General features: G+C 40.0%; 1 protein-coding gene across 3 annotated transcripts in view; it reads right to left on the reverse strand.

Annotated features, from left to right (window-relative positions):
* The window catches only part of HGSNAT (heparan-alpha-glucosaminide N-acetyltransferase), a 53,039-nt gene that overhangs the window by 11,812 nt on the left and 27,877 nt on the right, over positions 1-13,350 (reverse strand). For 2 of the 3 annotated variants that reach the window (XM_027071683.2, XM_027071681.2), the window contains exons 3-10: positions 11,543-11,679; positions 11,219-11,340; positions 8,083-8,152; positions 5,830-5,899; positions 5,033-5,142; positions 2,833-2,909; positions 1,821-1,851; positions 284-444 (exon numbers count right to left, since the gene is read on the reverse strand). In XM_027071683.2, the coding sequence (XP_026927484.1) occupies positions 284-444; positions 1,821-1,851; positions 2,833-2,909; positions 5,033-5,142; positions 5,830-5,899; positions 8,083-8,152; positions 11,219-11,340; positions 11,543-11,679 (778 nt within the window). The remainder of the gene's footprint in view (positions 1-283; positions 445-1,820; positions 1,852-2,832; positions 2,910-5,032; positions 5,143-5,829; positions 5,900-8,082; positions 8,153-11,218; positions 11,341-11,542; positions 11,680-13,350) is intronic. The other variant, XM_027071687.2, reaches the window with a different exon arrangement.

Below are 13,350 nucleotides of genomic sequence, written 5' to 3' on the forward strand. Positions count from 1 at the left end.
CCTGCACTTGGAAGATCCACAGAAAGCACTTTAATCTCTCTGGGACTCAGAGTCTTCCTTTGGACAGCAGAAGGATTTGAGTAGTCTTGGAAGCTCCTCCCAGGTCTGAAGTCCCAAGATAATAATAATAATAATACCCGATGCTATATATGCTTACACTTTTCTAATAACTGTTCTTTTTGCAGGAACCTGAGATGAAGGAATTATATTTCTTTTTAATTCTGATACATAGTTTTCCTATTTCAACCCAAATATATACAAAAACAGGGGAAAAAATACTTACATGGACCAAGGCAGTAATTGGGGTTCACAATGAACATTCCTATACAGATTAACAAGAAACTCCTCCATCCAATTTTCCCCATCAATTTGAGTTTTGAACATCCTCGCTGCAATATGGAAGTCATTGACAGAAAAATCGAAGATCCCATAATAAATACAAACCTAAAAAAAAAAGACAGCTATTAAAAGGTGGCCATTTCTAGGGTGGTTTTACTTTTTTATCTATATGTCATCACTATTTTATAATCTACTACATACAAGAAGCAACACCTGATTTTCTAAAGTGGCTAATTATTGAAGTAACATTGGAGGAGGAATCAGAAGGTAACCCTGTTGGACTATAAGGTTTGTGCACCGTCAAGTCCTATCCTAGAAGGAAAATTCTTCAGGGCTGAGTGCAGTTTCCAAGGACAAGACTCCCTTTTAGTTGTCAAAGACAACAATGATGAAGAAGATGCTACAATCTGCAGAACCTGACATTCACTAGCACACCCTCAAAGTCCTTGAGAAACAATGCATTTCAATCATTTCTAAATTCACTCTTTTGCCTGGAAAAAAAAAAAAGGACGTTTTATTTTTTTCTAATTTTGTCTGAGCCACCCACCTCTTTTCCTTCCTTTTTACTATACTAATCCTTTAAAAAAAAAAAAAAAAAGCCAGAATAGCAGTCTTTCTAATTACTGGATGTGGGGTTAACAGAAGATGAGAGTTTGCTCTTTGGTTCCCCCAGCTTCCTTTCTTGGGGTCACCTAATTGGATAAAAGTGTCTAATAACAGGAACAGAAACCTATAGGGAACCTTGTAAAGAATATACATAAGTAATTACCCAGTCTTCAGACATATAAAACTTCCTCCTCCCCAAACCCATCTCAAAAAAGAACCCTAGCTCTCCTGCAAAAAACCCTGAACACATATTAGTGATGGAACCCAAGGGATCAAAGACCTAAACCAACAGCCAGTACTACCTCCTAAAGATGGAACAAAGTTGCTCCAAGAGTCACAAGCAAAGACAAATTCCACATTGTACAGGAAGTCAAGGTCCCTTAACAAGGTGAACAAACCACAGATGATCAGTGATGGAGTGGGTCACTCACTCCAGGATTATTTTACATTTTAATTTATTACTATCATTACCCTGTTACATACCTTATCAGAATTTCCTGATGCCAATACACTACATTTCTTTCAGGAACTGATTTTTATATTTATTTTCAGGATGAATGGGATTTAACTACATATTCAGAATTTATGATTTCCTACAAGATTCCAGGATCTCGAATACCATATCTACAGTAACAAAATGTTCCCTCTGAAATCACTCATCTTTTATAAGCAGGCCTTATGCAAGCCCTGTGCCAAGTATAGGAACTATCCAGTAACACAATTTACAGAAGGACCTCATGAGGGCAGACACCTGTGAGTAACATAGGCCTGTGGCCCAGAACTCAAGGCTGGTCTCAGAGAAAGGCTCCAGCATCCGCTGAAAAAACAAAAACCTGGATGACCTATGGAAGAGCTGGTGGGAGACTGCAACTCACCATGGGAATACAAGGTCAGCCACCGTCAGTCCTGGAGAATAACACAAGAACAAGAGTAAGGAAAAGGACTCTAGAACGTAAATACATCCTAAATCTAGATTGGCACCATTATATACTGATATATGTGGAAAGTAAACTCACGCAAAGAGTTCACAGGAAAACACTGGGAAGTAACACGCACAGATACTCCCTAGAGACTCTGCAACCGGTCACTAGGCCTGAGACATTTCCTAAGAACATAACTGGGCATGGGAGAGCCAAAGTAGCAGTGTGTAGACAAGTCTGTTATCTTCGAGCAGTGCTACTCAAAATCCATTCTTAAACCAACTACTGAGCCAGATTCACAGCCATTACTAACTACCACTCAGGACCAACCTGAGTTCAATGGCACCCCTGAGGAGGACCATGAGTCGTAGAAGATAGAGCTCCCATGTAGCTGGAATAAAAGCATATCTGGGCGCTTGGGTGGCTCAGTCAGTTAAGTGTCCAACTTCAGCTCAGGTAATGATCTCATAGTTCATGAGTTCGAGCCCCACGTCAGGCTCTGTGCTGACAGCTCAGAGCCTGGAACCTGCTTTGGATTCTATGTCTCCCTCTCCCTCTGCCCCTCCCCTGCTTGTGCTCTCTCTCTCTCTCAAAAATAAATAAACATTAAAACAAATTTTTTTAAGGATATTTTTTTAAAAAAGACATATCTACAATATGACAAAAATCGTTTACAACTAAATTCTTAACAGCTTCTGCAGAGGCCCGTGGTCCTGCAGCAGAGCTCAGACGTCTACATGTTACCACAGTGAACCACTGCAAGGCCACAGCACACAAAAACAAGAACAAAACAAAAAGGGTTCATGGAATCATCCAAAGATCATCCTATGGGGGCAGGAGCTCAGCACTCAAAGGAGGCTGGTGGGGCATCATCTCTGAGCTCCTGAGGGGATGCCGAGAGGTTCTCTTGCCCACGCTTCTTTGAGGGGTTCTACACAAGCAATGCTACCCTAAGGAAATATCTTACCATTCCAACTTGAGTGTTTGAAGTACCAATATTTTCCTCCTCCATAATTAACGAAGACCATAAGGATGAGAGCTATCCTGTAAAGCAGCAAAGGGCACACTTTCAGAGCTTGCACACATGACAAGGAATGGCCCAACTGTAAGAGACACATTTATACTCACAAGGGGCAATCACAACACAGAGGACACTTACAGAGCAGGAAGCCATTCTTTCTAATCACTGTAATTAAGGCCCTAACACAAAACCCTTCTGTTGCCAACATTTCCAACATGATTTTTTTTTCTTAATTTTAGAGAGACAAAAGACAGCATGAGTGGGAGAGGGGCAGAGAGGAAGAGAGAGAGAATCCCAAGCAGCTCCACACTGTAAGCACAGACTAATATGGGGTTTGATCTAATGAACCCTGAGATCATGACCTGAGCTGAAACCAAGAGTCGGACGCTTAGCCAACTGAGCCACCCAGGCGCCCCTCCAACGTGATTTCTTAAAAGAAAGTTACACTGACGCTAAACTGTGTAACTTGAAAACAAAGCAAACGTTTCCCATCACTCAGTTTCACACTAATCACTTAGAAGTCTCAGGTTAAAGAACTGTAATAGAAGGCATACAGTTGTTAGAGCTGAGGGCTCAAATCATGGGCCCTCCTCTCTTACGAGGGCAAGACTTTTATCAGTTACCTCAATGTGCTTCTCTGTAAGAGAGGAAACACCCACAGGGGCCACTGGGACTACTGAGGAGAATAATGTATATCCTGGTGCCTAACCAGTGCTTGGCATATTTTAGGCACTTAATAAATGTTAGTCTACCTGAGAACATCTCATTTCTAAAAGCAGCAAAATGAGAATTAAAAAAAGAAAGAGGAATATGATAAAATAGACTCTGAATACGTGACTGTTTGATGCTAATTATGCAGGATACTGAAGAATGAAGACTTTAGTGTGTCAGTGAGGTTATTGCCTGGCTATCCCACTTAGTCCCCAGCCAACCTCGGGCAAATTACCTAACTCTTCATCAGTACAACAGGCATATTAAAAGTTTATACCTCATAGGGTGGTGGAGAGACTGAATAAATTATGACAAGGAAGTGCCTGGCACAGGGCAAGAATTCAAAAATTGTTACCAATGTTCATTACTCTCATTGCCTGTCTTCAAATATATACCCCAGGAGCACTCAGCATCTGGTGAGGCTGGGACAGAATTATAAGGTTATCACTGGAGTTTAAAAGCCCTCCGTGGGCAGAAATGGAAGGCCTGACACCTAGATGTTTATTTTCAGCTATATAGGTTTTTCTTTTTAAGGTTTTACTTTTATTCCAGTTATCATACAGTGTAATATTAGTTTCAGGTGTACAATACAGTGATTCAACACTTCCATACAACACCTGGTGCTCATCACAAGTGCACTCCTCAATCCCCATCACCTATTTCTTCCATCCCCCACCCTCCTCCCCTCAGGTAACCATCAGTTTGTCCGCTATAGTTAAGAGTCTGTTTCTCCATTTGCCTCACTCTCTCTCTTTTTTTATCCCTTTGCTCATTAGTATCACTTCTTAAATTCCACATATGGGTGAAATCATAGGGTAGTTGTGTTTCTCTGACTGGCTTATTTCACTTAACATCATACTCTCTGGCCCCATCCAGGTCATTGCAAATGGCTCAAGCTATACAGTTTTACACTTTATTTTCAGAGTTGGGTCCTAGCCCTCACTCTTCTACCTGAACTCTAAAAGAAAAACAACTTGTTGTATGACTCTGTGGATTTGCTACCAAAAGGGCCTGATATTCTAGCTGTTCTGCTAGCAGTGGGGAAGGGCCAGGACAGACACCAGCAACGGCTGGTGCTTCACTTCCAGACCGGCACACCCTCCCATTTGGCAAGCTGCTCACCAGACACAGGGGTGCAGGACACCCGTGTGCAGCTGCCTGCCCACAGGTGAATGACCTTAACTCAGAAGAATCTACATACCAGTGGAAACGTTCTGGCTGTACCCCTCGACTCCTCTCTTGCAACTATTATATTTGCTATCACGACAGTTTTTGAGAAGGGAGAGACCACTGATTTATTTTTACAGCAAGAAGTCCTGCCTACCCTACAAGGTAAATGATATGTAAAAACACCTTAAGTTAGAAGTGTGTTTATGTGCAAACATGTGAGCCTGGAATAGCTGTGCCCACCGTGTCCCAAGGGAGCCCCACATACCCCCTGAATGTGTCTACACAGCGGAGGCGCGGAGGTGAGGCAGGTGGACACCATCCTCCTGGTTGAGTATCGCCACCGAGTGAGTCTGCCCTGCTTGGAGACCCCAGCTCCTTCAGAAAAACGGGGAAAGAAACATGCCGGTTCATAATGCTGGCAAGTAAATTTCAGTTATCTGTTTTTTAGGGAAGAAATTAACAGAATAGAGAGTAAAACTCGTCCTGAACAATCCTTTAATTTGCATTTGTAAAGATTCCACCCAGAGGTTTAGTTTTCCACGTTATTTGGTTTTTGTGCTATCTGCTGAGCCTGCAGCTGCCATGTTGATCAATGACCACAAAAAACTGGTCCATGAGTGCATCTGGTACAAGGCTACAAATAAGTATGTCCATAAATGGACAGCAGTATGTCCATAATGAATTTAACACAATATGTTTAACCATCATAGGAGGCCACTGATTTATAGATTTCATATGGATGTCTCTTATTTTTGACACCCTCTACCTAACTGTATTGATTCAACAGTGCTGCCTGCAGAGTGAAAAAATGTCTCCACATCCTGCATACAATGCAGCCCAAAGTTCCAACTCACTAGAAAAGAGAAGGGGACCCTGCCCTTTACCAGAGCCGAAGAGAAGGCTGCTTGCTCTTTATTTAAAGAATACAGAACACATGACCTGGCCCTCTACAATATAAATAACATTAATTAAGCCAGACAATAAGTATTATTAAACACAGAATTATAAATTCCAAATCTAGAAAACCACCCAGACCACACATGATGCATTCTAATAACTCACAGAATTGATCAGGCGATCAGTTTCCCGTGAATTTATTGCTTTAGAAATCCAATTATGAAAGTCATCCAAACTGTAAATAAATAAAAAAGTCTGTTAATTTATTCCCTTTGGCAAATTTTTCAAAACGATTGGATAGCATATTAAAAGAAAATTAATTTGAAGTTCATATTCTATACGAGTCAAAGAAATAAACATTTTAAAGTATCATTATGTGTGGTCGATCTTACTTCATCCACACTCCCACCCACCGCCCCCTTTCCTGCCTTAGATTGATTATTTTAAAGAATCCCAGACATGGTATCATTTTATCATTTTAGTATGGATCTCTAATAAATAAAAGACTCTTTTTTTAAAAACAGAACTACAGTTCCATTATTACATTTTAAAATATTATCAATAATTCCTAGTATCACCAAACAGCTGGTTCAATTTGTCTCATAAGTTTTTTTCTCCAGTTTATTTGTTCAGATCAGTTTCTAAACATGAACCATATATTTAATGCACATATTCTTATTTCTTCTCTTTTTTCCCTACAACATACTCTTCTTTCTACCTCATTCAGCATTGGTAACATCACCACCACATGAAAATATTAAAATAGAGACATCTAAGGAAGGCCGAAAGGAGAACTTAAGATATTTAAAAATTAGAATTTTTAAAACGCCCTTAATTTTCTTGTATTTTCTTGTCTTCCCAGTGAAAGGCGAGAGACCCTGTATTCTTACTACTGCCTCAGATTCTTCTGGTTCAGACAAACCTAAGCATTCCGGGACTCCCATGGGCACACTGAAAAGTAATAAGCAAGGGACAAGGGACTCTCGCTTGCCAGCAGAGCATTCTGCCTACAAGGCTGCAGAGGCAGAATCACATGCAATTTCAATTCCACAGTGGAGTGAGGTGTGATTTCTTCCCTGTGCAAGAGCTCAAGATCAGAGACCAATTACCTTAGAAAGTGATGTCATAGAGCCATTCATATTGAAAGCACCAAATGAATACACTGTAATAAACTGTAACAGTACCTGCATCTTATCTTATCAAAAGATTGACAAGACAATGGCTTAATTCAAAGAAATGAAACCCCTCTGCTAAAATTACACTCTGCCCCTAAAAAGCAGTTAAGTGAAAAATATGCTTCTGAGCAAGTAGTAGTCCTTTTACCCTTCCAGACCCTTATATTTCTGGGATGCACAAAGGGAAGAGGGCCAGACTTCATAGACTCCCCAAAGCTGCTGGGTTTCCCCAAGGTGGCAGGCAGACTTAGACTAGGTTTTCTTTTTTCTAATTTAGATATGGCTCACCCATAACACCTTGTGATCTATGAGACTCTAACAGGCGGAGCATTCCAATCAATCTTATTTCTTTAAAAACATGAAAGAACTTTCCTTTGAACGGTGATCTGCCAGGCCTAGATCTATTTTTAATATTTATTTTTGAGAGAGAGAGAGAGACACAGCATGAGCAGGGAAGGGGCAGAGAGAGAGAGAGAGACACACACAAAGCCCAAAGTAGCTCCAGGCTCCGAGCTGTCAGCACAGAGCCTGACGTGGGGCTCAAACTCACAAAACACAAGATCATGACCTGAACCGAAGTTGGACTCTAAACCCACTGAACCACCCAGGCACCACAGGCCTGGATCTATTTTACTTTCTTGTTTTTTTATTTTTCCAGTCTACTAATTCACTCTCACCCGACTCACTGTTAACCAGACAGACAGGGGAGAAGGAATCCCCTCGCCAAGCTGCCTGCCCGTCCTAACCAGGGCAAAGCGAGTCCATGCCGAGGTGTAAAGGTCCAGCCCCCCATCTTCCATCTCTGCGCTGGATGCCCAGCTGGCAGGAGTTGGGATGCTGGCCCAGAGGGCGGCCTCGAGGCTCAGAGCCAGAGAGGGGGACGAAGAACACAGTGGGGCAGCCGCTTCCTGAAATCAGCCCAGGCTTCTCCCACTCACTACAAAAGCAAGCTGCAAGATTCTTTCTGGAAATAATGCCTTCTCAAGCATTTTCTTCTAATTTTTAGCCATTTGGGAGGATTGAAGGCAAAGATCCATTCAAACTAGTTATCATTTCCCTGAAGTCAGGGACCATCGCTTATTCTACAATAGTCCCTAATACCCAGGACTGGACTGGCCATGGAGGACACATAAGCATTCATTTAATCAAAGAATAACAGTCATTTAAAGAGTCAAACTATCCTGAATATCCTTTTTCTATATTCTACTCCCCCCAACTGTGTCCTCCCCTAACATCTGCTTACCTCAGTAAAAACCTGAGAAATGAGACTGCAATGATGATTGCCACACCAATAAGGAAAGCGACACACACAGCTAGAAAAATCAAAGAAAACACGGTATCACCAAAACGTCATCATAAGCATTGAAGCTGTCACGTCACTACATTTCATCTGTAAGTCAAAAAAGCAAACAAAAATGGAAACAAGTGAGGGAAAAGCCTATATTCTCATGCTAACTTTCCTATATTCCTATAAACAATTGAGAACACTCATCATTAGGGGAATGCTAATTTTCATTATGAAAAATATAAAACATCTACAAAAGAACAGAGATTTGTATAATACGCCCACATATACACATCCCTAGATGTGTAGTATTATCTAGTATTATCAACATACTGTCACTCTTGCTTCATCTACTGCTACTCTCCCTCTGCTTTTTATTTATTTATTTTTTTTGAGAGAGAGAGCATGAGTGGGGGAGGGGCAAAGAGGTGGAGAGAGAGAATCCCAAGCAGGCTCCGCACTGTCAGCTCAGAGCCCGATGTGGGGCTTGATCCCACAAACCGTGAGATCATGACCTGAGCCGAAATCAAGAGCCAGACACTTAACCGACTGAGCCACCCAGAAGCACCTCTTGCCTATAGTATTTTTAAGCAAATCCCAGACATCATGTCATCTCCTCCATCCATCTTCCATATGTATCTCTAAAGCACAGACCTCATAAAAGACATGTCAGCATCATGCAACTCCTGACATGGCACACTGAGAAGGCTTAATCTACCAAAAATGCACGCCCTCTACCTAGTTAAGAGAAAACATGTTGCACTTTGCAAGCAAGTGCAAATAACAAAATAACTGACCAGTCCTCTTCAAAAGTGTCAAGATCATGAAAGAAAAAAAAGGCTGCAGAGACCCAACAACTAAATGGGCTGTGGGATCCTGAACTGCATCCTGGACCAAAAGGGGGGAGCCTTAGAAGGGACAACTGGAGAAATCTGAAAAGCCTATACATCAGTTAATAGTACTATACCGATGTTAACGTCCTTGTTTCGATCGTATATATGGGATAACTGTACTATGATTACATAGTTTAGGGGAAGCTAGGAGAAAAGTAAATGGGAACTCCTTTTTGCAATGTTTCTAAAATTACTTCAAAATTAAAAGTTTCTTAAAAATGGACCCTTTGTTATATAATCACAATGTCATTAACAATTCTCTGGCTAACACTGCGACCATATTCCAATTTCTCTAGTTATCTCAAAAAGGTTTTTTGTAGTTACTGTGTTCAGATCAGGACCCAAACATGGTTCCCATTTTGTATTTGCTTGTTATGGCTCTTCAGTCAGCTGATGTTATGGCTAATCATAAGTAGCCATTGACCTGTTTGAAATAAGTCATCTATTAGTACATCTCCTTTTCTAGATCTGTCAGTATATTTCCTCATGGTGTCACTGGACTTGTTCTTCTATCCTCCAAAGGTTTTATAAAGGGGAAATTAGCTGTAAAGACTTGACTAAAAAAAGTTCAACTTTTTTTGGCAAGAATGCTTCACAGATGGAGCTGTGTCTTTCCCACTGCACATCAGGAGCACCTGCTGCAAATGCCCATGTGCCCAATGCACGTGTCAGCTGGGGGAAGCCTCAAGTTCCCCTTTCATGTGATGGTTTCATCCACTCATGACTTTTGTGTACATCAATTCCTTCATTAAGGATTACCATATATTCTGCCATTCTGTCACATGCATTAGCTGGAATTATTCCCTAAAGAATTTACCCTCATCATCTCAGACTACATAGTTTTCTAAAATACAATTAAAACAGGAAAGGCATGGGATGCCTTGGTGGCTCAGTCGGTTGAGCATCTGACTTGATTTTAGCTTGGGTCATGATCCCAGGGTTGTGGGATTGAGCCATGCATCAGGCTCTGTGCTGAGCAAGAAGCTTGCTTATAATTCTCTCTCTCTCCCTCTGCCCCCTTTCCCCTGCTCTAAAATAAAAATAAAACAAAAACAAAACAAAACAAACAAACAAAAACGGGAAAGGCAGGATAAATGCTTAGATCCTTCCTTTCAATTGATAATTTTAAGTCACTCCAGTTAACATCAGGTGGTCCTTGTTATCTCCGAAGGCAACCAAAGTATTGTTTTTGTGTAGGGAAGGGGCTTTGTTTTTTGGTTGTTGTTGTTTTTAAATTTACTTATTTATTTTGAGAGAGAGAGAGTGCGTAGGGGAGGGGGAGAGGGGGAGAGAGAGAGAGAGAGAGAGAGAGAGAGGGAGAGAGGGAGAGTCCCAAGCAGGTTCCATGCTGTCAGCACATAGCCACCCAACTTGGGGCTTAATCTCATGAACGATTAGATCATGACCTGAGCTGAAACCAAGAGTAGGATACTTAACCGACTGAGCCACCCAGGCACCCTCAGCTTTGTTTTTTTTTTTTCATAACAAACTTTGGTTTTTGTACATACAATGTGTTTCCATCAATGACATTCCTTATTCTTTTTAATGCTTCAACTGTCCCATGTTGGTTCTTTCATTCTTTTTGGGGGAGCTCTTACATTCTTTTGACCTGACCCTATGGTCTTCAAAAGCTTCACTGTAGACAAGTACTTATTAATGCTCCTGGGGGTTATTATATTATCTAATGGGGGCTCAGACTGACAGATTTTCTTCAGTGGAGTTATTAGAGAATGAACAGTCCCTCCTTAATCTAAGGGACTTCTGGATGGTCCATGTAAGACACATACAGAGAATACTGTGCCCTATATCCTAAAACAAGGAAGTTACTTGACAGTCATTTTCCCTATTTCCAGTTTGTTCCCATTGCATTAACTTTTTTTTGGTTATTTATCTTCATAATTAAACTAAATAACACCTATGAGAATATGTTGGTCATATAATTTTCTTAAATATCACATAATTTTCTTAGCATACACTAACAATACAATAAATACATCATAGGTATACAATAAATATAATGTACTTATAATACAACTGTACAATAAATATAAATAAATACAATAAATACATTATAAATAACTAAATAAGACAGATAACCTATAATTCAGGTTTTAAAGTACACAAAGTGTCACAAGCAGTACTCAAAAACTAAAATCTTTGAAATACAAATTTTAAAAAATTAACAAACAGCATATACGTACGAAGGTTACTGTCAATTGGATTCTTATTGACAACTACGTCACAAGCAATTTCATTGACTCCATTATGGACGTGCTTTACCAACAGTGAATAGTTTCCAAATTCTCCAAATTTATATTCCAGCCTACAAAAATTTGGTAAATTTAAGAAAAATGGTTAGATTAGGAAATAAGGAGTGGATTATGGTAATGTCATCAAGGCAGTGACAGACCAGGAAAGATATTTAAAAATACTGTATTTTGAAGGAAGGAAAAGCTGAAAACCAAATAGGGATGAAAAAATAGAAAATGCAGGTGTCAGCAGATCACATTAAAGCAGATACGAACCTACAAACTTCCTTCTCTTCCACAGTGTCATTAAGTTGCAAGATAGATCCATGCTGGGTGCTCACAGCAACCGCCGCAGTGCTAGCCTTCCCAGGTTTTCCACTCCAGGAAACATTTACTAGAACCTGAAATGAGCACTGTAAAACAAAAACACAAGCCACTGTGAGAGGTGTTTGAAAGTCAGGTGGCTGTTGGAGCACATGAACACCCACCCATCTGAAATCCTGAGGTGACTTTTCCTTCATACTTGTAATTTTTTTTAAGTTTATTTATTTTTGAGAGACACAGAGACAGCACAAGAGGGGGAGGGGCAGAGAGACAGGGAGACAGATAATCCCAACCAGGTTCCATGCTGTCAGCCCGATGTGGGGCTCAAAACCACGAAACCACGAGGTCAGGACCTGAGTCGAAACCAAGAGTTGGATGCTTTAAGTGACTAAGCCAACCAGGCACCCATTTTCCTTCATACTTACAAAAAAACTTTTAAATTCCAATAATTAGATAAAATTTGCCTATATAACTATGTGTTGCCATACAATCTTTACTCATGGGTAGATTTTTCATACAATTAATAAATAGAGCATATATTGCCTTGCATTCCACTGTGTTACATATTGTTTAATGAGTAAATTTCCATCATTCTACCTAATTTGCATATTTAAAATTTTTAATGATTGCTTTATAGTCCATTACATACTAAAAATGTATTTAGGCTGCTTTCAAAACTTTTTTAATCTTCTTATGTGTAATTTATATAAATTATGTTCTGAAAGATAAATATAGGGGCATCTGGGTAACTCACTGAGTTAAGCAACCAACTCCTGATTTCGGCTCACGTCATGATCTCACAGGCTTCATGAGATCAAGCCCCATGTTGGGCTCTGAGCTTACAACATGGAGCTGCTTGGGATTCTCTCTCTGCCCATACCTTCCCCGTTCATGCTCTTTCTCTCCCAAAATAAATACATAAATATTAAAAAAAAAAGATAAACATACAGTATATGTAATTACATTTTTAATTCATGTTATACATAATTCATATAACATATTGCTTCTAAAAATCTGTACATGATGTGCTTTTTTAAAATTTTTTTTTAACATTTATTTATTATTGAGAGACAGAGAGAGGCAGAGCATGAGCAGGGGAGGGGCAGAGAGAGGAGGAGACACAGAATCTGAAGCAGGCTCCAGGCTCTGAGCTGTCAGCGCAGAGCCCGACGTGGGGCTCGAACTCATGAATGGCAAGATCATGACCTGAGCTGAAGTCGGATGCTCAACTGACTAAGCCACCCAGGCGTCCCTGTGCTTTTTTTTTTTTTAATTAATTTATTTTGAGAGAGAGAGAGAGCATGTGCATGCACATGTACATGCAGGTGAGGGGCAGAGAGAATCCCAAACAAGCTCTGCACTGTCAGCGTGAAGCCTGACTCAAGGCTCCATCTTATGAACCATGAGATCATGACCTGAGTGGACATCAAGAGTTGGACACTTAACCAACTGAGTCACCCAGGCATTCCTAACACATGATATTCTTATTCCTTTAAATTCTTTCCCTAAAATAAATTTCCAAAAATTACATTATTGGATAAAAAATAATCATTTTAATGGTTCTTTTCATATGTGCCCAAACAGTAGTCAAATAAGAAAAATTACAATATATTAGTTCCTCATTAGCCTTACCAAGATTTAAAAATCTTTCTTTTTGTTCATGTACCAAATATTTATGACATCACAGCATTAAGATTACATTTTAAGTTATTAAATAATTCAATATTCTTTTATGTTTCTTTTTTTTACCATTTTATTTA

The sequence above is a fragment of the Acinonyx jubatus genome, chromosome B1, assembly GCF_027475565.1.
Source record: "Acinonyx jubatus isolate Ajub_Pintada_27869175 chromosome B1, VMU_Ajub_asm_v1.0, whole genome shotgun sequence".
NCBI lineage: Eukaryota > Metazoa > Chordata > Mammalia > Carnivora > Felidae > Acinonyx > Acinonyx jubatus.